At 39.0% G+C, this 24,761-nt stretch overlaps 3 protein-coding genes across 7 annotated transcripts in view; 2 read left to right on the plus strand and 1 right to left on the minus strand.

Annotated features, from left to right (window-relative positions):
- The window catches only part of Acsm3 (acyl-CoA synthetase medium chain family member 3), a 23,853-nt gene extending 15,959 nt beyond the window's left edge, over positions 1 to 7,894 (plus strand). For 2 of the 3 annotated variants that reach the window (XM_029541124.1, XM_029541128.1), the window contains exons 9-15: positions 421 to 544; positions 1,778 to 1,858; positions 2,499 to 2,600; positions 3,597 to 3,724; positions 3,815 to 3,914; positions 6,841 to 6,960; positions 7,279 to 7,400. In XM_029541124.1, coding sequence (XP_029396984.1) covers positions 421 to 544; positions 1,778 to 1,858; positions 2,499 to 2,600; positions 3,597 to 3,724; positions 3,815 to 3,914; positions 6,841 to 6,960; positions 7,279 to 7,365 — 742 coding nt within the window. In that variant the 3' untranslated portion in view covers positions 7,366 to 7,400. Of the gene's footprint in view, positions 1 to 420; positions 545 to 1,777; positions 1,859 to 2,498; positions 2,601 to 3,596; positions 3,725 to 3,814; positions 3,915 to 6,840; positions 6,961 to 7,278 lie in introns of all 3 variants that reach the window. The other variant, XM_021190127.2, reaches the window with a different exon arrangement.
- On the minus strand, positions 7,595 to 17,357 carry Eri2 (ERI1 exoribonuclease family member 2). 3 transcript variants are annotated; one of them, XM_021190106.2, is made up of 9 exons: positions 17,287 to 17,357; positions 15,747 to 15,814; positions 15,580 to 15,663; positions 14,272 to 14,399; positions 13,361 to 13,517; positions 10,768 to 10,868; positions 10,438 to 10,519; positions 9,775 to 9,863; positions 7,595 to 9,540 (listed from the first exon to the last, which is right to left on the minus strand). In XM_021190106.2, the coding sequence occupies exons 1-9, from the start codon at positions 17,307 to 17,309 to the stop codon at positions 8,218 to 8,220; spliced, it is 2,055 nt and encodes a 684-aa protein (XP_021045765.1). In that variant the 5' UTR covers positions 17,310 to 17,357; the 3' UTR covers positions 7,595 to 8,217. The 3 variants fall into 3 exon arrangements, with proteins under 3 accessions (XP_021045765.1, XP_029396970.1, XP_029396975.1); XM_029541110.1 differs by lacking the exon at positions 17,287 to 17,357 and having other exon boundaries at positions 7,837 to 9,540; positions 15,580 to 15,658; positions 15,747 to 15,784; XM_029541115.1 differs by lacking the exons at positions 10,438 to 10,519; positions 13,361 to 13,517; positions 14,272 to 14,399; ... (1 more) ...; positions 15,747 to 15,814; positions 17,287 to 17,357 and having other exon boundaries at positions 7,837 to 9,540; positions 10,768 to 10,850.
- A 391-nt stretch (positions 17,358 to 17,748) lies between these two features.
- The window catches only part of Rexo5 (RNA exonuclease 5), a 43,857-nt gene continuing 36,844 nt past the window's right edge, over positions 17,749 to 24,761 (plus strand). Inside the window, 4 exon segments of the mRNA XM_029535840.1 lie at positions 17,749 to 17,844; positions 20,530 to 20,642; positions 22,271 to 22,397; positions 23,612 to 23,708. Coding sequence (XP_029391700.1) covers positions 17,749 to 17,844; positions 20,530 to 20,642; positions 22,271 to 22,397; positions 23,612 to 23,708 — 433 coding nt within the window.

The raw sequence follows: 24,761 nt of genomic DNA on the forward strand, positions 1-24,761 counted from the left end.
GTGTGTGTGTGAGAGAGAGAGAGAGAGAGAGAGAGAGAGAGAGAGAGAGAGAGAGAGAGACAGAGACAGAGACAGACAGAGACAGAGAGAAGGGGGGACTAGGGAGTAGAGAGATAGACAATTGGGGTCCCTTCTCTAAAGATAGTGCTTCTTTGCAACATGTGATTCCCCCCGCCCAGGGGAGGGAAAAGAAGAGAAAAAAAGAAACCTAGCATTATAGCCATCTTCTTATGGCAACGGGGATTTCTTTATATTAGAATGGTCTACATATGGCCTCTAGTGTTATTTTCCATTATAGCTACCTGTTTCTGGCATCAGGTGCTACATTATATCAGAACAATTTGCTTATTCTGTATTCTCAATTCCCATGTCTTGCCATTTCTCCTTCTCTACCTAACTCACTCCCTGTTTTTGGAGAAGCTATAAGTTCAACAGTTTGAAGCATTGTGTGAGTGCTGGAGAACCCATTAACCCTGAAGTGATGGAACAATGGAGAAAGAAGACGGGCCTAGACATCTATGAAGGATATGGACAGACAGAAACGGTACCTGCCCCACTGAAGACAGGATTAGATGGAATTAGTTAGATAAATAAAAGCCAAAGTGTCTAATGTGTCATGATCACTGGAGGGATAAGGAAAGTGTGGTTAGGAAACTATTTTTTAAAAATAAAGAAAAGTTTGAGAAAACCTAATTAAAAAAAAAACTTTGTAACAGTTTTGAGAAAAATGATGAACTGATCAAGCTGAAAATGTCCCAATGGTTTTAATGAGAAAAAAAAAAAGTATTGGATCTATGTGACAGGGGACTTTCTAAAGAGTCACAAAAGTTAAAGCTGTACATTTCTGGTCCCCTGAATTATTAAGTCTGCTGGAAGTCTCCTTAGAAAGCAGCTTCTAGGGCTGGAGAGATGGCTCAGTGGTTAAGAGCACTGACTGCTCTTCCAAAGGTCCTGAGTTCAAATCTCAGCAACCACATGGTGGCTCACAACCATCTGTAATGAGATCCGACATCTTCTTCTGGAGGGTCTGAAGACAGCTACAGTGTACTTATGTATAATAAACAAATAAATCTTAAAAAAAAAAAGAAAGAAAAGAAAGCAGCTGCTAAAGCATTCCTGTAAAGCCTGCACACTAAAGGTAGAGGAAGGAGGATCGAGGGTGTTCTCAGCTACATTTTGAGTTCAAAACCAGCCTGGGCTATGTGAATGAGCAAATACATAAATAATAAGGTAAAATAAAATGGGCTCTTTAAAGAACTCATGCAGATAAAAAACTGTAGGGGGGTTGTGGCATAGGTAGTGCACTTTCACAGCACATGTGAGGCCTTAACTCAATTCTCAGCACCACCAAGGAGCTCCAGAGATCAACAAAGTAAGAACAAAGTGGTTATTTTGTACAGAAAGGGAGAGAAGATGATCAGAGAAAGGGAAAAGGGAAAACATTTTTCATTGGTCATACCTTACTTTTAACGTTCAAACTTATAAACCCTGAGAATTATTACCTGGAAACACTGAAATTCCAAAATTAAACAACTATAAAAATGGGCACATATTTAGATACAACCAGCATTGTGACCATTGTGTTAATCTAAGTAAATGTTAACATATTCATATAATTTATTTTCTTATATCTCTATTATGTGTACTGGTAAACTGTCAGTCTCTGCATTCTATGAGAGCAGAGATCTGATGGGTTTTATGTTGACTGAATGCACAATAGACAGAGGCATATTTTACACTGCTTATAATGTTACCACACTTTGTTCTTGTTGCCTAGGTGCTGATCTGTGGAAATTTCAAGGGGATGAAAATTAAGCCTGGCTCAATGGGAAAGCCTTCTCCTGCTTTTGATGTGAAGGTTTGAATGTCCTCTTCCAGGAGAAGTTTGCTCCCCATACCCACCCTCACTCTTTAGATATACCTTAAGTTCTATACCAAAAGAGAATTGGGCAGTACAATAAGGAACTAACAAAGCAGCAAGCCAAGTCCCCTGTCAACCCCATGACAGTTATTTAAAAGGGCTTGTCATAATGACCGAAATACTTGAGCCCACTTCCTTGTCCAAGCCCAAAATCTTGCCTGAAGCCTAGTTCTTCTGTTCCACCCAAAGACTAAAATTCCTGCCTTACCTGACTATTACAGCCTGAAGTTAGATTCTTGTCGAAACTTACTTCTTTATTATGCCCTAATGTCAGATTCCTGCCTGAGCTTACTTCCAATGTCAGACTCCTGCCCAAAGCCCATTTCTTTGTCCTTGGCCAATGTCAGACTCCTGCCAAGCAGCACCCCAGAAGGCTTTCCACATTTCACATTTTGGGAATTTTCATTTTGTAACATTTTGTACAATAATAACTTGGGTAAACAACACATTTAAGAATTTAAAGTATACATAAAATGGTTTTAAGCCTATATTCTGGCCCAAAAGATTCAATGCTAAAATTTCAAATATGGCATTAAATAAAAAATTCTCTTAAATAAGCTGTCATGGTCTATTCTAGATTTTAGATGAAAATGGTGCTACTCTTCCTCCTGGACAAGAAGGGGATATTGCTGTTCAAGTTCTTCCTGAGCGACCATTTGGCCTTTTTACTCATTATGTAGTAAGAGCTTTTTTTTAAAATATGTTTCCTTTTTATTCCTTGAAAGTATAATTCCAGCATTTGGGATACAGAAGCAGAAAGGCCATGAATTCAAACTCATCCTCAGTTACTACAAAGCTAGTTTGAAGGCAGCTGAGACCCTATACCAAAGTATTTGGTCACTCCTATTTTTATAAAACCAAACCTAGGAATTTTGTCCTTCCTTGAGAGATTCATTGCTCTGAATAATAATCCCACAGACAGGTAATCAAAGAAGCAATGTTCTTGCCAAATAGCACATTGGTGCCCTCTCCTTGGAAGTGAACCATCACGGGTAGCTCTTAGCGATGCTTTCCTAACATCCCTAGACCCTTTTCAGCTAGCAAATGGCATACACACACACATCTGATTAGCTCTCCCCGACTCCAGAGCAACTAGAGAAAGAAGAAATGGGGCCACAGGATGAAGTAAATTCATTTCACTAGAAGCTTTCTTATCTCTAACCATGGTATTCAAATTAGAACAACATTTCTATCAATATACTAAGAGGTCCAGACCATACCTGCCAGTGACCTCTATGGAAGGCAGCAATATTTTGCTTGTTTTCCTCTTATGCCAGTTATAGAACTGGTCTCTTCTTATGCAAACCAAACTAAGCCAAAGAATACCTCTGCTCTAAATTAAGTTCTGTGCATTCTTTTAACTGTCTCTTTCCATGGCAGTGTTAGGTATTATTTAGAAAAAGGCTTAATTGTGCCTACTCTCTAAATCTTAGAGATGCAGCAACATTTTTATCTTAGAGTCTACATAAAACATTTTCCAGAAGTTGCACCAAGTCTTTGTAATTGCTATTTCTTTTATCCATGCTTGAAATTCATTCCTACTTGACCCTGGCTCCTCTTCATTCTGAGGCTTCTCAAAGGAGCCAAACTTCCTTTTTCTTTGAACATTTTAAAAAAATTACTGGACAAGAGTTACAATCATAATAATATGAACAAAATGCTACTTGTTTTGCAGGATAATCCTTCCAAAACAGCATCAACTCTGCGAGGGAATTTCTACATTACTGGGGACAGGGGATATATGGATGAAGACGGCTATTTCTGGTTTGTTGCAAGATCAGATGATATCATATTATCTTCTGGGTAATTTTCTTTTTTATATATGCATGTCTACTTATCAAGAATTCTGGGGTGAATCTATAGCTCACCCTTATTCCTCTCATGTTTTCCTAGTTACCGAATTGGACCGTTTGAGGTAGAAAGTGCCCTCATAGAACATCCTTCCATCGCAGAGTCAGCTGTTGTCAGCAGCCCAGACCCCATCAGAGGAGAGGTGAAAAAACAAAACAAAACAAACAAACAAAAAACAACCCTGACCGTCTTGACTTTCAACTTCATTGATCATCTAAATGTTTTCAATCCTTTGTGTTACATGCACATATGTGGGTGTGATTTCCCTGTGTAGGCACAAGTGGATATTGGAATACTTTCCTCAGTCACTTCTTCATCCTATTTTTCTGAGACAAGGTCTCCCCCTGAAACTGGATGGTGGGCCAGTAAGCCCTTGTTCTCTCTCTCCTCCCCCACTACTGGGGTGACCTGTACTGTATGCCCCCCCCCGGCCCCCGCTCCATGGGGCTTGGGATGCAAACCCAGGTTCTTATGCTTAAGCAGCAAGCACTTTTCTGTCTTCATAGCCCCTAAACACATACTTTTTTTTTTTTTTAAAGATTTATTTATTTATTATATGTAAGTACACTGTAGTCAGACACTCCAGAAGAGGGCATCAGATCTTCTTAGGGATGGTTATGAGCCACCATGTGGTTGCTGAGATTTGAACTCTGGACCTTTGGAAGAGCAGTCGGTGCTCTTACCCACTGAGCCATCTCACCAGCCCCCTAAACACATACTTTAAAACATTTTACTTAAGTTACTTTACTTATTAATGTTGCCCTAAAACAAGAATGGCTCTCCTTCCAAGATTATTTTTCCCAAGTGATCTTTGATGCTGGAGGATAGCCCATTGTGTTCATGGATGACCCCGAGCTGTTTCAGTTCTTGAGCAGTGCTTATGTTAGTCCTATTTTACTGTGAAAGAGACTATTTGAGGTAGATGAGAGGAAGGAACAGATAGTTTTTAAAGTGTCTCTTCGCTACATGTCACTCACAGGGTCTTAGCTCTTCACACACCTTGCTATCTCCATCAATTCTATCTGCCTAGGCAAATGATTATTTGGGGCAGAGTGAGTGTTGAGCCTTTAGGACCAGGGTTGGCTTGGCAGTCACCAGGTATCCTAGAATATGATACAATCAAGATCTGTAGGTGGCTTACAGTTCCTCTAAAGTTGCATGTGAAGTATTAACATTAGCTGGAGTGAGGGGGAAGTTTGAATTTTCAAACACTGGTGGGTTACAATACTTCCTGGCAGAAGATAGAGATGGATGCCTCAAGGTATCCATGCACAAAACAGCAATGTGCTGCAGGCCACACGCAGCCATTTACTTTCTGCAGCAGGCCTGTTCTAGCCAATTTGGCTCCTTCTCTAGGAAAGGGCTAATCAGATCTTTGATTAGGTAGCAAGTTTCAGAAAAATTAATCAAAATCAGATAAAATGAAGACTTAAGGATACTATCCCAAATATGTATATACATATATACATATTTATATGGTTTGCCTGTATCAGTCCTTAAGCTTACTATGTACTATTTACTATTGCCTGTTTTAAGAATTCCTAATACAGTTAAGCCAAACTACATTTGACAATCTTCATGAATTTTAACTTATTCTCAGGTGAATTATCAAAAAGCAAAATAAGATTTTAAAGAGTATTTTCTTAACTGCTACATTAATATTTTCTCAGTTGATTTTCATACTTTAATATTTTTAAAGAATTTCACAGGCTGCTTTGCTTTGAAAATTTTATTTTCCTGGAAGATGTAACTCAATTGTGGAGTTGGTTTGGTATGTACTTTGTATGAGGTTTGATTCCCAGTAACTCCCTGCCCTCCCCCATGGTGTGTTTAATTATTTTTCTTTTTTAAAAATGACTTTTTAATTTTTGTTTTTATTGATGCATTGTTGTTTTGCTTGCATGTGTCTGAGTGAAGGTGTCAGATCCCCTGGAACTGGAGTTATAGACATTTGTGAGAGCTACCATTTGGGTGCTGGGAATTAAATCCGAGTTCTAGGGAAGAGCAGTCAGTAAAATTTTATTTACAAGTTGTCAATTCTTATCAAATGGCTTTTCTAAGTGACTGTTTCAAATAATTTTCAATTAATCTTCTCTCTGATTAAAGAGTAAAGAAAATAAATTTAATAAGATTTCAGTTTCTAAAGTACAGGATACTTAATCAAGAGTTGCAAGGGCCTCTCTGGACTGTAGCCACGTTGGGAATCTGGATTTGGTGCTAAATACTGTGTTTGCCTCAGCTAGAGAGAGTTATGCATCCAAGGGAAGCAGCGAGTGATAGTGCTGGCAGTGCCCAGGGGAGAATAAAATATACAGGATCCCAAACTCCTTCCTTCTCCATTAAAGATCCTAAAACTCCTGATAGATCTCCCCAAAACAGTTCTGGGTAGGGCTGACTTCGGGGAACAGGATTTGTGGGCACAGCACCAGCCATGGTCTCTTCTCTTGCTTTCTGGTTATATAAGTGGTTCAGAACAATAGTAAAGAGGCTGACAGTATCATTACAGCCTTGTATAAAGATCACATGGAAAGGCTGGGTGTCTCTGGGTTCAGTCCTTACTGGGAAAAAAATACGCCAAGTGTAGTAGTATAATCTAGTACTTGGAAAACTGAGACAGGAGAACCACTGTAAATTCAAGGCCAACTTGGTATAGATGACAAGACTCTGTCTATAAAGAAAAGAAACCCAAAAGAATGCATGGTCTGAGTTCCCTTCAACAAGGGCCGAGCTGAGTAGGGCCTAGAAGCTGGGCTGTTACCCAAGAAGCTGAACTTAGTGTGCTGCTGTGTTTCTGAGTGCAAGCCAAGGGCAGAGGTAATCAGACTCAAATCACAACACACAGCTCGACATGTAGTCAGAGCAGGGGTTCAAGGGTGAACCTGAGCAAAGGAGCCTGCACCAGCATTCTGGTATTGGGAAAGACTGAGCTACTACAGACCAGCCCGCTGGCTCAGGAGTTCACTCCAGTGGTTCACTCCACCAGGCAGATACCCACTCAGAGAAAGCAGACAAGACACTCCAAGGCATCGAACACACAACAAATCTGATGTTCTACATGTTTTCTTTAGGTAGTAAAGGCTTTTATTGTCCTGAATCCTGATTACAAGTCCCATGATCAAGAGCAACTGAAAAAGGAGATTCAGGAGCATGTGAAGAAGACTACAGCACCTTACAAATACCCCAGAAAGGTAGGCATCCCCAGTACCAGTTATGTCTGTTCAGTGCTTTGGAAAGTTTTCTAATTGTTTTTTTCTTTTAAATGACATTTCTCCTTAGATATACTATGCAAGAGCTAATGACAATAGTTAATCAAAAATTCTGAGGCTAAACTGAAGCCCCAACATAATTCAGTCAATTAGCTCATAATTTTAATGTAAAAAACAACAACAACAAAAGCTAACTTCATCCTTTCGCCTAGAATTTGAAACAGCTATTGAGTAGCTGGCATGACCTGAAGGGAATGGACAAGTGCTGGACTAACCTCTTCCTCCCCTTACTACTAACAGGTAGAATTTATTGAAGAGCTGCCAAAGACTGTCAGTGGGAAGGTCAAAAGAAATGAACTGAGGAAAAAGGAATGGATAACAACTTAAACTCCTCCCACTAATCACCTGTGTATCTATAAACACAGTGTCTACGAGTCTGCAGGAACCACAGATTATGTGGGCAGACTGCTTTTAAACTGGATTTAAAGTATTTTGTAGTTATGACACCAGAGGTTGAATTCTGAAATCAAATAATCATTGAATCCTTCTGCATTCATGTCAATGTTCCTGTAATCTGCCAACATAAAATGAATGTCATCAGATGCTGAGATGTCTTAAAATTTATTTTAGAAGCAAATTCTAAACTAAATCTCTGCCCACGGGTTTTCAAAACGTAACTGAACAATTCTAATATGCTAATATACAAATCAGAACAAATCTTCAAATTTTGAAAAGAACCCTATTTTTAAGGAACTCATAATTCTTAGAATTTTTACCTAAAATGTTACTAGTCATATTTTTATTCAAGTAATTTAAACATAGTTTGAAATTTGTTTGAAGGTCAAAGTATAAGAGAAAGTTGTCATGTTCTATGGCTAGTTATTAAATTTAACCTAATAAACATGGTTTGTAAAAAGTTTTTCCTTGTAGTTCTTTATGATAGTTTGATAAATTCAGCAACTGTTAATATATGAAATATATGACATTATCTAAATGTTCATGCTTGGAAATCTAGGAACAAGGATTGCTACATGAACAGATGACAGTTGATAGACAACTACTTGGCAAGAGTGCACGCCATATAAGACACATCCCTTCAGTTTGTATGAACTGCTCCAGTGTAACTGCAATGCTCAGATATGCTGAGGCTGTATAACGTAAACCCTACTGTCATCTTTCCTGTATAAAAGTCAGATAAGACTTATACTGAAGTAAAAGGCAGTTTAGAAGAGAGTTTTATCAATGTCTCATTGAAGGTCTGAGTCGTAAGGAATTTTTAATAGGAAAACTTAAATTTCTGTCATGAATACGGCTTGTTTCTGGAGAGCTGAAAGTGAGCCCTTCTGAGGAATAAGACAGAGCTTTGTCATTGATCCTTTCTTTTTGAAGTGTTTGTTCCCATTTAAAATAACCACAGCATTTTCTGTCTTGTCGGTATTTCCCAACAGGGCAACAATAGAAGGCTTTCCCGTGGTTTGGCCCATTATTAGAAACAATAAGCCGCTTAGATCTTCTGCCGCACTTGCACAGAGGCGGTGTCATCTTTCCAGTCTTCCAAGGATCTTGTAGATTAACTGTAGATGTTAGTACAGAGGGAGAAACTCTACAAGAAGTTGTTCCTGGGAAGCAAATAGATGATATAGGTTTTTCTTCATGAATAGTGAAAGTCTGCCTTTTGGCTCGAGGGAAAGCTAGAGGACTAAGTGAATTCCTTTTAGTACCACCTGAAAGGAGAGGATCTTTCCTCAGAACTGAAGGGTGTGCTGCACTGGCATAAACACTGGTGAAAGGAAATGGTTTGCACTCGGGTAACTTAAAAGCAGAGTCATCCGAACCTGGGTGTTTGGCTCCTTTCACATTATAGACTGTACTGTGAGGACTCTTATACACAATAGACTTAGATGTCTCCGAGTTTTGAGGAGTTTCCTGAAGATCTTCAAAGTTTTCATAACTAAGGTTTTCTGGTTCTTCTGGAACAAGTGATCTCTCTGCAGAATTAAATGAAGTATCGACATTTGTGTCACTAACAGGAGGCATACAGTCTGTGTCTGGTTCAGCCTGAGATGCTGGCAGTAAAACTACATCTTCCCACTCAGCCAACATCGGTAAACACTCAAAAGTACGACCCATTTCTACATCAGAAACATGATTAACAGACGGAATGGTTGTAGATACAAGCACCAAGTTGGAATTAAGTGTTGAGGACTTTGAGCTGCCATTCGATGCAAGATGATCACTTTTACATGGCTTCTGCATATAGAGAGGTGGATTCAAGGTAGGAGAATGCAGTTGGTCCACAGATGTCGAGGATGACTTGGTAGTGAAAAGTGGAAAGCGATGTTTGCTATTGCAAAGATCTGCTTTCATGTTGCTTTTTAGTTGCAATTGGCCCTTTATACAGGGATTCACACAAACTGAATTCATTTGGGCATTTGCCTTTGCATTTACTGTACTCTGGGGCTCCTTTTGATATATGCTGGGACCCTGGATACTAATGTTGCAAGCAGCTGCTTCTTCAACTTGATCTCTACCCAAAATCTTGGGATTCTTCTTAGTGAGAACCTATGATTCCACAGACAAATCCATTGCTTTAGGAACTGTATTTATAATTCCTTACATAGACATTCTATATGACAAGAAAAGGAAAAATGCCATTGGTGCATAAATGACTACACACATGAAATCAACGTTTTAATGAACATGACTACTACCCGAGGACTCAAAATGACAGAATAAAGTGACAAGACACCACTAACCTTGTTCAAGGACAGAATAAAGTGACAAGACACCACTAACCTTGTTCAAGGACCTGGTAATTTTCATTAAGCAACCGTCCCTGATCATTTTCCAAGCAAGAAGAGCAGTGTTCCGAGAATCATCTAAGCCTGAGGAAATAAAAGTATCAAACACTGAATGCCATGGTTCTACCATAAAGAAATAATGGAAAACAGATTACATTTAAACAGAAATTGGGGCATACTGTTCCTTTTATGACCACCTGCTGATTTTAATCACCATGAATTGGCCTGTGGGAAGCTGTGCAAACACCACCATGAGAGAATATGGCTTGTATTTACACAGGAGAAAACTTGACAGCCAGCTTCCAAATTATCTATACAGACCAACATTTGTCAAAAATTGGTCATGTTCAGTTTTTTTTTTCACTAGTCAATCATGTTATCAAGGCACTTGGATTTCTAGTTGATGTGCTCAGTATTTTCATTATTTACTTATTTATTTTTAAACCAACTAGAACCACTAGATGGTGGTCTTTATCTAAATTCAAGAAACTGGTAACTCAAAACTCAGAAATAATTTGAGTTATATAGCTTAAGAACATTTTTTTTTTAGCCTACAAGCTATTAGAAATAGCTTGTACCTCCTAAATGAAACTAATATGAAATGTTTTACAAAAGTTAAATGACTTATATAATGAAATAATTATCAGTTTATACAAACCAGAATGTTCTCGTCCTGAAAATTCTATTCCCACTTCCTGCAAGGCACCACTCAGTCCTTTGGGTTTTCTCTTATAAAAAAGCTAATCGAATAAAAAAAGATATGTTTCTAAAAATACAATGACTACTACAGAGGTCACAAAGTTATTTCTCATAACTTTTGATGCTATCAGGTTTGGAAGTTATTACTGATGTGCTGTCTCAAATATTTTAAGATACATATTTATGTAAACATTCCAAAGAAAAACACCTCACTTATGAAATTCACACCAATAAGTGCAACCACTTTCAACAGAAACAAGGTGAGCATGCTTCAATCTTTGACTCTTACCCTATAAGTTGCTCTGAGATCAATCCAAGAGTTTAAGAACACAGGTTTTAACAGCTGCTTTCTTCTACACTCATACTCTAGGCAAACGCCCAAGTCCCAGTCTGCATTACGGATATTAAAATAAGAGTCAGTGATGTCAGTGTGTTTCCATTTACAAATAAAATACACACACACACAAAAAGATATAAGAAAACAGTAAGATTTAATTTCTGCACTAGTAACTAGTAGTTGTGTATTTTATGTTATCTTACATCTTATAAAACTTACCATTAAGAAATTATGTTGATGACTGTTTCAAAGTGCCATCTTCTGGGTATGTACAGGTTGGGAGGTGCATATGTGTGTGTGCGCGTGTACATGTGTGTTGGTGCAAGTGCTCGGTGTATAGGACAGAGGACAGCCTCAGGTGTTACTACTCAGGTGCCACCCATCTCATTTTGAAACAGGGCTCCTTATGGGTCTGGAGTGGTGATGCCAAGCATCCTGAAGGCTTTTGGACAAAGTTCAGGTGCTTGGCTAACCTGGACTGACCCTTCACTGCCCTTGGTGGATAGTTGCCGCACATCTTTTGCTATACTTATGTTTCTTACTGTTAAAGGCCTCTCTCTGAAAGCTAGAGCTGGAATTGAAGGCTAGTGCAAACAATGAAACTAATGAAAATTCCCTGGAAAAAAGTTATGCAGAAAATTGAGTCTTTCCCAAGAACTTATTACTTAAATATTCAGATCATTAATGAGTATTGTTAGTAAGCAAGAGATAGAGGAATTATTAAAGAAGGAAAACTTAGGGAAATTTTAGAAGCTGACAGGCTGTAATTGAATTGCTGAGTTTTTAATGTTCAACTTTATAAACAAGGAAATTGTATGAATAAGAAGAGATTTTGATCATGCAGGTTTATAACAAGCTGTGGTACCTTCTAGAAGGCAAAAGCAAGCAGTTTTAGGAATCCTGGTATTCTTCTGTTCTTTACAGAATTGTAATAAAGATAGGAATCATATTGAAACGAGGGTTCAAGACAGACACACAGAGGAAGGCATCCTGGCTCAGGGAACGGCCTACTTTCTAAACAGGCTTGTCAGGCCAGAGCTCCACTCACAGACTGCCCTTGCCTAAGCCAGAGCTCCACTCATAGACTGCCCTTGCCTAAGCCAGAGCTCCACTCATAGACTGCCCTTGCCTAAGCCAGAGCTCCACTCATAGACTGCCCTTGCCTAAGCAAAGGGAATGGACGATACTTTAAGGATCAAAGAAAAAGGACGATGGTCTTAAGTCAAATATAAAAGATATAGAGGAAGGAAAGGAAGAATTTAATGAGGGTTAGATATTGAGCTTTTGTAGAAAGTCAAGCTTGATATAAAAGGTAGTAGGAAGTAACTTCTGATCTATTAATCTTATGCCAAACTCAAATCCAAATAGAGTCATCCTGTCAGGCATTTCTGTTAACTGCAAGGCTTTATGACACCAATCTTAAGGAAGATAGTGAGTTTAAAGAAAGTTGATTTTTATCACAATGCTAATTTCTAGTTTTCATAAAGTTGCTGTTTGCTCGCTTTGTTCCTCTTATGTAATCAAGGAAGACCTTAGAGGAAAGTGTATTTTGAAAAGCTATGTAATCAATGAATAGAATTTCTGAGATAATTTTATGCATATATAAAGCTAGAATGAGACAAAAACTGTCAGAGTCGGAAAAGCCATACTGAGATGTGCTTCCTCTCTGTCCCGCCTCTGATGAAGGGAAGGACTGTCCTGTGCCCTACCCTTCGCCACTCTTCATCCAGTCTTTGCAGAGCCTGCCTTCAACTGACGCTAGTTCCCAGCACTGGAGAATCATTATTATTTTTTGTTTTTGTTTTTGTTTTTGTTTGTTTTTTCAAGACAGGGTTTCTCTGTATAGCCCTGGCTGTCCTGGAACTCACTCTGTAGACCAGGCTGGCCTCGACTCAGATATCCACCTGCCTCTGCCTCCCGAGTGCTGGGATCAAAGGCGTGTGCCACCACGCCCGGCCCGAGAATCATTATTTTAAAAAAAAAAAAAAGTGAACTGGCTTTTCTTGGTTAGGATCTGTGTGGCCCTTCATTTTCTTTCTCTGGTCAATTAGGTTAACAAACTTAATTCTAGGTTAACAAGAATGAAACTAGAAATAAAGCACTAAATAGTGGAAGTGCTACTCTAGTTTTTGGTGGGTGGGGCATATATATGTGTGGTATGTATGTGCCACATATTCATACTGTGGAGGTGAAGGTGTGTGTGCATATGCATGTGTATATATATATATGTGGACATACATGTAGGAGCCCAAGACTGACATTAGGAGCCAATTGCTCTCCACCTATCTACTGGGACTGGTTTCTCGCTGAGCCTAGGACTTGCTGTTTTAGCTAGTTTGGCTAGCCAGCTTGCTCTTGGGATTCCTTGTCTCCACCTAGTGTCCTTGGAGTACAGATGGACCACTATGCCCATGTGGCTTTTACACGGTTTCTGAGGATGCCAGCTCTGGTCCTCGTGATTCTGCAACAAGCACTGTGCCTGTTAAGGAACCTCCTAGGCCTCAGTACCCCTCAGTGTGATTGACAGGCATAAGTCATGCTTTACCTGACCAAGTAACAAAAGCACACAGCTTCACTTCAGAGGTAGAAGGCTCTGAATCCCCAGTAGCAAAACTGATTTTCTGCTGCTGCTGAAGCTTATGAATCCATTTACAGAACTGGGATAAGCAAATCTTCAGGGGGACTCCTTCATCAACTTGAACCTGATAAGAGAGCCACAAAATCTGAATCCAACAAATGAACTTCTGAGCCACTGAGCATTTACAACTCTGCACTGTGGGGACAGAACAAAGAGGAGGTTCTGACTGACAAAGTTTATCTAGTAAAAAGATTTAAGGCATACAGGCAAGAAATAGTGCAGACTTGAATTCACCATGGTAACAGAAACAAGGCTGGTAACTCTAAAGTTTCATAGAAATAAGACAGTGAGTTGTATTATTAGCTCTGTAAAATAACCTCTCTCTGGACTTCAAACCCTGGGCTTCCCCTTCCTAGGTAAGCACGCTCACACTAAGCTGCAACCCTTGACCTTTATGTTTATAGGGCTCTTCTGAGGTTTTCAGGAGTCCAGTGAACTTTTATTTTTTATTATTATTATTTTTTTTAAGATTTATTTATTGTTATATGTAAGTACACTGTAGCTATCTTCAGACACACCAGAAGAGGGCATCAGATCTCATTACCAATGGTTGTGAGCCACCATGTGGTTGCTGGGATTTGAACTCAGGACCTTCGGAAGAGCAGTCAGTCCTCTTAACCACTGAGCCATCTCCCTGCCCTGCAGAGGACTTTTAGAGGGGACACCATTTCTCCTAACACCGAATCAACTTAATTCCAAATGGTATGTAGCTTTTATTTTTCTTTTATAAACTAACTTTTTGAGCTTCTAAAATTTGCATCTTACCTGTTTTTTTTTTTTGTTTGTTTGGATTTTTTTTTGTTTGCTTTTAATCATACCTGTTTTATTCCTGTCAGTTCTGTGCAAAATTCAGAAAGAATTGGATGCTCTTGAGGCTGAACGTAAGCATGAAACTCGGATTCAATCTCTCCAGTTGCCGTATTCAACAAAACTGCTGGAAACTCAACTAAATAAAAGAACTATGGGTTAACATAGTTAAATATATAAATGTTTATATTTATATATTATATTTATATATTATATAATATTTATATTATACAAAATATATTAAATATATTTTACTTATACTCTTTCTTTCTTTCTTTCTTTCTTTCTTTCTTTCTTTCTTTCTTTCTTTCTTTCTTTCTTTCTTTCTTTCTTTCTTTCTGGCTGGTCTGGAAATCTATATAGACCAATAGTTCTAAATCTGTGGGTCACATACTCTTTGGGATTCAAATGGCCTTTTCACAGGGGTTGCACATCAGATATTTATATTATGATTTATAAAAGTCACAAAACTATAGTTGTGAAGTAGCAATAAAAAGAATTTTATGGTTGGGGGGGGTCACCAAAACATGAAGAACTGTATTAAGGGGTCATAGCATTAGGAAGGTTGAAAACTACTGTTCTAGATTAAGCTGGTTTCAAATTTAAAGAGATCCACCTGTCTCTGCCTCTTGGGTGCTAGGATTAAGGGTGTGTCCCACCATATCAGGTTTGAATACGTGAATTAACCTAAACATACACTGCTTTCATAATAGCATCATTAAACAATCAATTCCAGTAAAAGCTTATTATAATACCCAAAACAGTGAGAAGCAAAGTTATAATAAAGCTGTGCCACAGAGTAAGTCAAAATATCAAGAGTATGTCCATTTTGTTTTAAAATTAAATATGAATACAGCATGAATTAAAATATACTCTACTATTATTACAAAGCCATTTTTTTTTCAGTTTCTACCTAATCAAAGTTTTAAATGTAATCGTAAAACAACTAGCTACTTTGGATAATCACATTCAGGTATTTGGTCTTTTATTCTTTTGTAGGTGGGAGCTTTTATATTAAACTACGAGCCTACAGCACTGTTTTCTTATTGGCTGGCTTATATCTAGGATGTTTAAGAAGGCTCCTGGAAGCTGGGCGGTGGTGGCACACGCCTTTAATCCCAGCACTCGGGAGGCAGAGGCAGGAGGATTTCTGAGTTCGAGGCCAGCCTGGTCTACAGAGTGAGTTCCAGGACAGCCAGGGCTACACAGAGAAACCCTGTCTTGAAAAACTTAAAAAAAAGAAAAAGAAAAAAGAAAAACCAAAACAAAACAAAAGAAGACGATTCCTGGAGCTTTGGCCACTGGCAATCCACACTTACTTATTTCAGGGCTACTGTGGTGCTTCCCATCATTCCAGCATGTAGACTCAAAGTCAACGACAATTAAGTAGTCATACAACTGTTCTGCAAAAGACCATAGTGTTCTTAGGTCCCTTCGATGTCCCAAGGGGAAGGCTTCAAACTGTAAAAGTAAACGTGGGACTTACTGAATCTGCTTCCTCCTGGATTTCCACTTGCTGGTGTAACTGACTTTCTCCTAATTAATCCAAGCCGCCTAAAAGTGCAAAACACAGGAAGATCAATGAACTCATTTACACTCCAGTTAGAATATGCTATCAAATAGCCCCGAACAGATGGCAAAATCATCACTAATGTCCTGTAAGTGGAGCTGGGTGTGGGGGCATACACCTGGAGGCTCAGCAGGCCAAGGCAAAACTGAACTGAAGGATAGCTTACAGCACACAGCAGCACCCTGTCTCAAACAACAGCTGCGGACTGACTGAAGGAAAGGAGGGCTAGACTTTTAAAAGTCCTGGGTCCTTGTGCTAATGGCCATCCTCTCTTGAGTTTAGTGTCCATTTTACCTGAACGAGCTTCACAAACACTAATCTTACCTCTTCACGTTTTATAGCAGTACTGAGGGACTCAAATGACTACAAAGATGCACTGAAGAGCTTTCGCTAGTTTTCTATTTTTCAAGCCTTCTCTATACTCCAGGGGATGATGCCTGTTCTTAAAACTCTAAAAATCTAGGGAGGAAGGAAGATTACCAGAGTACTACTGGAAGGTAATCTATGATTAAAAAAACAAAAATGAAACAAACAAACAAAACCTCCCAACAGCAATACACTGCAGTCCAAAGAAGGGAAGATCCCAAATGATGACGAACACAACTTTAAGCAGACACCTGAAATAGTTATTTTGGCTGTTTGAAAAAGACAAGACGTGAGGCCAATGTAGGGATTTGGAATGAAAAACTAACACTTACTAGTCACTTCTTCAGCAGATATTAAACTAGGATAGTGACTTCTTTTAAACAATTTGGTAGACATGCCTGCAACTTGTATTTTATGCACAAGAAAAGTAAACAATTTGCTTAAAGATGACCATAGTATGTTAACCTTTGATAGGGCTTTTAATGCTTGAAACCCATGCTATTCATTAATACATCAGATAGGGGTTTTGTTTTGGATCTGGTTTTGTTGTTGTTTTGAGACAGCCTCACTATTTAGCCCTCGCCTGCTTGACCATGGCCATGAGGAGCAGGCTGGCCTCCAACTTTCCATGCTAGCATTGTAGGTCCATTCCACTATGCCTGGCAAGTTTGATACTGTGTTCACAAATCTCAAATGTGCACAGCGTATCCAAAAATCTGTGCACAGCATATCAAAAAAAACAAAACAAAACAAAACAAAAACCCAACCAACCGACCAACCAACCAACCAAACCGAGAGTCTGTAGTAATTCTGACAATAAAACTGGACGAGGCAGGTCACCTGGGCACAGTGGGCGCTGTGACACCTGCCTGAGAACCGTGCAGAGCTGTCACATTCCAGGAGTTCCCAGGGGCCTAGAATGAACAGACCTGATAGAGCACGCCCCGTAGGGAGCACCCAGGGCTTCTCGGGCCCCTCCAACTTGGCGCGAATGGCGAGGTGGGGCCCGAGAAGACCAGGGCCCTTTCCAGATCCAGACCAAAGGGCTGCGGATGACCGCCGCCCACCCTAAGGGGAACCCCTAGCGTACCGCGCCAGTCTCTTGGTCGCCATCCCGGACCCTCGGTTTCGCAGCGTTCAACGGTCGGAAGTCGGACGCCCTCACTTCCGGTCTGTTTAAACGCCGGCGCGGCAGGGGAAGCGGGCGCCGTTCGAGCGGCGGCGGCCGTCTGCAGCGGTTTGTGGGCGTTGCGTGGGGGGTGGTTCGGGACCTGGGGGGAGTGGACCGAGGCTTGAGGACCGGGAGCCCCTCGCTCTGCGCACGACGCGCCTCAGGGAGCGCTTTGAACTTCGCGACGCCTTAGATTGGGGGAAGGAGGCGGAGGTCCGCGGCTTTTTCTGCGAGAGCCAAGCGTGGTAAACTGGTTTGAGCCGCTTCGAGGGACGAACCATCCGTCACTCCGGTCCAGCGCTTTGCTGGAGAGAGGCCGCGACACGTTTTCCTGGTCGCCGCGGGGTCCTCAGCTCCAGCTGATCTTTCCCCTACAGCCTGATGGAGCAAGAGAAGGAGGAGGCGAACACCGCAGGCTCGGCTACAGAGCTGGAAGGACCTCGGGCGGATATTCAGGACCGCGAGCCTCAAGCCAAGGTGAGCAGAGGAGAACTCCATTCAGCGGGCTGGCCCGAAGTCACTCGTGCCTGGGAGTCATTTTCTCCAGCACCTGAAGGGTCCCTGCCCAAGGGTAAGGGCTCACCCACTGACCTCACTGAACTCTGCTCTCTTATTTGTACCACCTAGCCCAGGCTCTCTCTTTTAAAACTTAGTGTCTGGTACACAGAATAGTCATTTAACAGAAATTTATTAAGATCCGTATAACAAAATATTTCAGGAATATCCATGTACACCTAAACAGGATTTTCTGTTTTTAGACAATATTTATGAAGTAAAATATGAATGGTCATTTTGATGGGGATAGGGAATTTATCCTGGGGGAAATGATTAGATGGAGGAATGATGTAAGTAATAAGAGTGTTTGCCCTAATATTTGTATTTTTTAATGTTTCATCGAAAAGAGAATTTTAAATAAAAAATTTTCATTATATATTTAAAAATGTATTTGGCCTGAACCATTTTCTCATGTTAAAGTTGTGGTTATATAATTAACTGATAGGGAAAAATATAGATCAGGGTGGGGATGGTTATAAAGCACATGGATGTTTGTAAAGTCCCGTGGTTTGGAAATGGTAGTACAGAGAGAAAAAAGCTTGATCTTTGGAGTTCGCATTCCTGCTGTGGTTTTGTAACCTGTTTCTTCATTTCTTTGTTGTAAAATGGGAGTATGGTGATCCCCACTTAAAAGTTCTAAGAAATGATTTAATACAAAGAAATTTCTCAAAACTTAGCTAACAATGTGGCTCAGTAATAGAGGACTTACTTGCCTTGCACATGCCCAGGATTCAGCCCCTGGAACAGTCACTCCAAAAAGTGGTTAATAGTAAATACTTAACCTTAGCTCAGGGCCATTGTATAAGTTAGGGTCTCTATTGCTGTGATAAAACACCATGATCTCATGACCAAAATCATCATGTTGAGGAGTGTGTTTATCCTCAGCGCTCATGTTCACATCACAATCCTCCTTCACTAGGATTCAGGTCAAGAGCCAGGAGGCAGTAACTGATAAAGAGGCCAGGGAGCAGGGAGGACTGCCTACCATTGTGCTCCTCAGGACTTGCTCAGTCTTCTTTCTTACACCATCTAGGACCATCTGCCAGGGTGGCACCACCCACAATGAGCTGGGCCTCCTACATTGATCATTGAGAAAATGGCTACAGGCTAGTCTAGAGACCAGTTCTATGGAAGGCATTTTCTCCGTTAACATTCACCTAGCAATAATATCTGATTTTTTTTTTTAAAGATTTATTTATTTATTATATGTAAGTACACTGTAGCTGTCTTCAGACACTCCAGAAGAGGGCATCAGATTTCATTACGGATGGTTGTGAGCCACCATGTGGTTGCTGGGATTTGAACTCAGGACCTTTGGAAGAGCAGTCGGTGCTCTTAACCACTGAGCCATCTCACCAGCCCATATCTGATGTTTGTTAAGTACTTAAGGTGTGTTGGTGGCTAGCACTGATGTCTTATTGCATAGCGGTCTCTCATTGGCCCTCAGTCTCACAAGATAAAAGTATAGTTATTCTACAGGTAAGAAAACTGTGTCTTAGAGTGGTTAAGGACCTGATCCATGATACTTGCTGTCAGGTAGTATGTATGATGCTTGAACTCCTAAACATAATATTCTGCTGTGTCCCAGAAAAAATGAAAGTAATAATTATCTCTGAGTTGTATAGGTGTTTATCTATTGTGTATTATTTTACCTTTTTCTGTTATCTGAGTCTTTTATAATAAGCAAACATTACCTTAATAATCAGGCATAAGTACAAAACCTTTTAAATTTAAAAAATTTAATAGACATTTCAACTTATTTTTAAAATTTGGCCTATTAACACTAATTAATTGTCAAAATTAACTAACTTTGGTTTTAGTTAGATGTATCCCTTTGAGAAAAACATTCAACTCCATTCATGATCTTCTTTTAAAATAAGTACTTGACAAAGGAGCTCTCTTAAATTTTCTGTTGCCATAGGATAAATCTGATTGTGATAGGCGGCACTGCTCTGTGGTTTGGTTACTTTGTCACCACTGTAACTGTCATGGATTGCAATATACAATTTTGAACCCAACCAAGCCATACTACATGGCTTGGCTCCAGAGTTTAAAGCAGCCACCACCAAAACTCTAAATCAGTGTTTCTCAATCTGTGCATCCCAACCCCTTTGGGACCCTTTTTTACAGGGGTTGCCTAAGATCATCGGCATATCTAATATTTACAGTAGAATTCATAACAGTAATAAAATTGCAGTTGTGAAAGTAACTTTATGGTTGGGGTCACCACAACGTGAGGAACTGTATTAAGGGACTGCAGCATTAGGACGGATAAGAACCACTACTGTAAACCCTAGGGCACTTGCTTCTATGTATTTATAATAGAACTGGCCCCTGTAGTGTTTGTCCCTAATGGAATAGAGTTCTTGAAAGCATGCATTGTATTTTAATCATCCTAGTGTAAGCACACAACTATATACATAAACTGTACTAGTGTTTATGAAATATTCTAATAATATACCACAAGTAACTATTTTAGATCTTTATTTTCAATTAATTAGAAAAGTCCTTGTGTTTGAGTCTATATTAAAATTATCAGAAACTTGATAATTGCCTTTTTCCATTCCTGAGCATTATGGCTTGTTGTATTCTAATTTGTGTTTGCAGAAAGCTCACTTATCTACCATTTTATTTACTGACAATTGTGAAGTAACCCATAAACAGCTGTGTGAGTTGCTGAAGTATGCAGTTCTGGGTAAATCTGCTGTTCCTAAACCCAGGTATGAGATAAACTATTCATAGATCAGAGGTTTCATACTGGTTTCTAGAGGTCTACGTGTAGGTTGTTGATAGATGGTAGATAGATGGTGGATATAGACAGATAGACAGACAGACAGGCAGATAGGAAAAAGTTCAATAATACATAATAGGCAGATATATTTTGCAATTTTTGTATAGAAATCCAGATTGGTGATTTCTTCAGAAAACTTAAAAATTTAGCAACCATCTCTCTCTCACCAGTCAACATCTTTGTCAAAAGTGACAGAGATGTAACAGTCTTTAGATAAGGGTGTGTGTACTCTAGTGTCCTACCTGGCATACTTTATTCATTATATCTCTCTGGCTACTATAGATACTGTAATTTGCTTCCCCTGGTGTGACTTTGATAGAAATCACATAATGTTTTCTTAATAATTCTGATTAGTCTTTTACTTTTCTTATAAAGAACAAAGAGATGGTATTATTTGAATGCTTTCAGTGGTACTAGGTGATGTGAAAATTAAAGTTTTATGTCTGTCTCAGTTATGGTTTCTATTGCTATGATGCAAAATCATAACCAAAGTAACTTGATGAGGAAAGGGCTTATTTGGCTTATACTTCTATATCATAGACCATCACTGAAGAAAGTCAGGATGGGAACTCAAACAGGGAGGTGGGAGCGGATGCAAAAGCCATGGAGAGGCGCTACTTACTGCTTGCTCATCATGGCTTGCTCAACTGCTTTCTTAAAGAATCCAGGACAATTGGCCCAGGGATGGCACCACCCACAATGAGCTGGACCCTCCTCCATGAATCACTAATTAAAATGTCTTACAGCTAGATCCTATGGAAGAATTTTCTCACTTTAAGTTCCCTTCTTTCAGATGAGTCTAGTTTGTGTCAAGTTGACATAAAACTACCCATCACAATACCCATCAAGAGTTTTAGATGCACAGCATTTCCCATAAGAGAATTCTTACCCTTACCCTCCCTGGTTGTTATAAATTGTCTAGATTTCTTAGACCCATCTTCTTTGTCAAGAAATACTGCCATCTGGTGTGGCATAATGGCACTTGCCTTTAATCTCAGCACTTAGGAGGCTGAGGCAGGCAGAGCTCTGTGAGTTTGAGGCTAGCCTGATTATAGAGTGAGTTCCAGGACTATGTAATAAGTCCCAGTCTCAACGAAGGAACGAAGGAACACGCGAACGCCAGTCTGTCATTAGACTGAAACCAGCCCTCATTTGATGTGCTGATTTAGGAGGAGTTACAGAACATGTTAGAAATAAACCTTTGTAAAATCAGAGTTCTGATTTAAAATACATTTTTAGGTAGAAGAAGAGAACCATATGCCACAAGTTGTTCTCTAATTCCATCCTGCCACACACAAAAGTGTCCAGTTTTAACCACAATGGATTTATTAATAAATGCATTTTAATTGACATTTGATTTGAATATAACAAATATTTATTACAAAGATTTTTATTTAAATTCTTTGAAGTAAAAGCTGTCTTCCAGTTACATGAAGTTAGTGGTTGATGAAAGGTTTCATTAGTTGTTCTCATGCTTTTCTTCTGTATGCCTATAACTGTCTGAGGGTATCATCTTAGCCGTGTCAGTTTGATTTTTTTTTTTTTTTTTCCCAACAGCTGGTGCCAGCTTTCACACCAAAACCAACTAAACATCGTGGTGGTTTTTATTCTGAAGGGAATGAGTCAGCTACATTTCTACAGGTTCTATTTGGAATTCAGATTTCTCCGAAAGACATTCAGACATGTAAGATAAGAAAAAACTGTATTAGGGGCCAAGTTGGAGCTTCCTATCCTGAGACTGGGGCATCATCTGAGAATATATTTCTCAACAACCTAGCTAAACAACAACGAGTTTATATAGACAGCAAAAGTCCTAAGAGCCCTATGCAGATTAGAATTTGACAGTGGTCTTCTTTGGTTATCTAGCAAAACAGTTATTCTCCAGGTATAGTATATAGCTTCTAGGTTGATTCTATTTTATTTGTAATATGGAAATTTTATAAATAGCAAAATTCACATAAAATCTGTTTTGTACCTCTTAAAGCATAATATAGGATATGGTAGTACATAATTATAATTTTAACACTTGGAAGGTTGAGGAAGAAGGATTTGAATCCAGCATGGGTACAAGAACCTGTTTGTATTTGAATCCAACATGACCTGTATGACCAGACCTTGCTTTAAAATAAACAAAAAACTAATCTATGAAAAAAAAATTTTAAATTGGATACCATTATACTACTATCTGGAGCTTACTAGTACCTGCTGTCTAGAAAAGAGTCATGTGCTCTTTTGTCACATAGCCTGCTCTATTTCCCACTGTCCTGTTTGTCCATCTATCCTGAAGGAATTTGGCTCCATGAGCAAGGCCTAATCTACTTTGGTCTTGATTCTCTTGCTTTGGTCTTTGCTTCCACTTTATTGAGTACTTTTTATATGATGAGCCCTTTAGTAATCATACCATGTTCATCATCTTTAATGACCACAGTTGTCCTTTAAGAGACAATTTATTTGATTTATTTTTAAGAAATGAGTAACTCACTAAAGTTAATGGCTAATAAATTGTAGAATTGGAATTTTAGCCCAGATGAGCCTGTAACCAGAACATTCCTCCTATTCGCTCTGCTAAATCATCTGTCCTGACTACCTGTTATGCTGTCTAGTGAAAGAAAGAAATAGAAATCCCTGAAAACATTTAAGTTGTAAATTTCCCTAATGTTTCCTTTTTACAGTGTAGAGTGAGAGAAACACTTTGCAGGTAGTGATTTTTGGAGCAAATGTGGCTCTCTTATTTTCTTACTCTCTTTCATGTTAAGGAAATAGTTCTCATTGTACAGTTACAAACTATTAAAGCCTAGATTTTATGAAGGTCTGAAGCAACAATGAAAGTCTAGACCTTTAAGAGTATTTTGTCTGTTTTCAAGCATTTATGAAAAGACTTATTAATATATTTTGCAGAAATTCAGCTTGCCTCCTCCAACATCTAGTTTTCTATTTGATATCATTGGGCTGCGGAAGAAAAAATCAGCTAGAGGTTTTCCTAGGACTGTCGAAGGTATGACTTCAATTATTGTTTGAAGTTTGTAAAAAGATGTTTACTTGTGAGAGATAATAATAACAACAAAATCTTCAATTCTGATTAACTTCAAGAATAACAAAACAGAGTCTTTTTCTTTCTTTTTTTAAAGTAAGAATTTTAAAGTGGGCAAGCACCCAGAGATGTTAAACACTTGGAACCATTAGCTCATGCCTCGGAAACTGGTCAAGTTGAGTACCTAAGGATACATAGCTATCACTAACATTGATTCAGTTTATTCATTTATTATTCATCTTCCCAATGTGAACTTAAATTCCATACCAAATTTTGTTGGCTGGAATAATGTCAGTGTGTAATGTACATTGTACAGTAATGCCAGTAAACAATGCAAATATTTCTTGATTGAATTACTTTATATTTAACAATTTTTTGTATACTCTAACTTTTTGGCCCTCTTACTATATCGGCTTTAGTTAAAATATTTTTTTGCCAGTATTACTGTAGAGCCTTTTCTCGTTTTATCTGCTCTAATGTTCACAGGTATTTAAGGTTGATAAGGTACTCTTTATATTTTCTTTCTTTTTCTTTCTTTCTTTCTTTCTTTCTTTCTTTCTTTCTTTCTTTCTTTCTTTCTCTCTTTCTCTCTTTCTCTCTTTCTCTCTCTTTCTTTCTTTCTTTCTTTCTTTCTTTCTTTCTTTCTTTCTTTCTTTCTTTCTTTCTTTCTTTCTAAGATTTTTTTATTTTATGTAAGTACACTGTAGCTGTCTTCAGACATTCCAGAAGAGGGCATCAGAGCCTATTACAGATGGTTGTAAGCCGCCATGTGGTTGCTGGGATTTGAACTCAGGACTAAGGAAGAGGAGTCAGTGCTCTTAACCGTTGAGCCATCTCTCCAGCCCCCTCTTTCTATTTTCTTGCTTCCCTTCTCAGGAACTTTTATTGTCTCAATTATGTATTGAGTGATGAACCAAAGTTCAGACTCTTGACCCTGTCACACAAATGGTGTATCATTTATTTCATCTCCACTCTCAACTTGACTCATAGATCTGTTTCTTTATACTAAACTGTCTT

Source organism: Mus pahari, chromosome 1 (assembly GCF_900095145.1).
Source record: "Mus pahari chromosome 1, PAHARI_EIJ_v1.1, whole genome shotgun sequence".
In the NCBI taxonomy this organism is placed as follows: domain Eukaryota; kingdom Metazoa; phylum Chordata; class Mammalia; order Rodentia; family Muridae; genus Mus; species Mus pahari.

What these genes read in the sequence shown, in the direction of transcription:
- Eri2 (XM_021190106.2), bottom strand. Translation starts at nt 17,309, where the DNA reads ATGGCGACCAAGAGACTGGCGCG. An exon ending in TGCTTTTGTTACTTGGTCAG is followed by an intron (nt 10,869 to 13,360) that starts GTAAAGCATGAC and finishes TCCGTAATGCAG; the next exon opens with ACTGGGACTTGGGCGTTTGC. An exon ending in ATCTCAGAGCAACTTATAGG is followed by an intron (nt 10,520 to 10,767) that starts GTAAGAGTCAAA and finishes TTATTCGATTAG; the next exon opens with CTTTTTTATAAGAGAAAACC.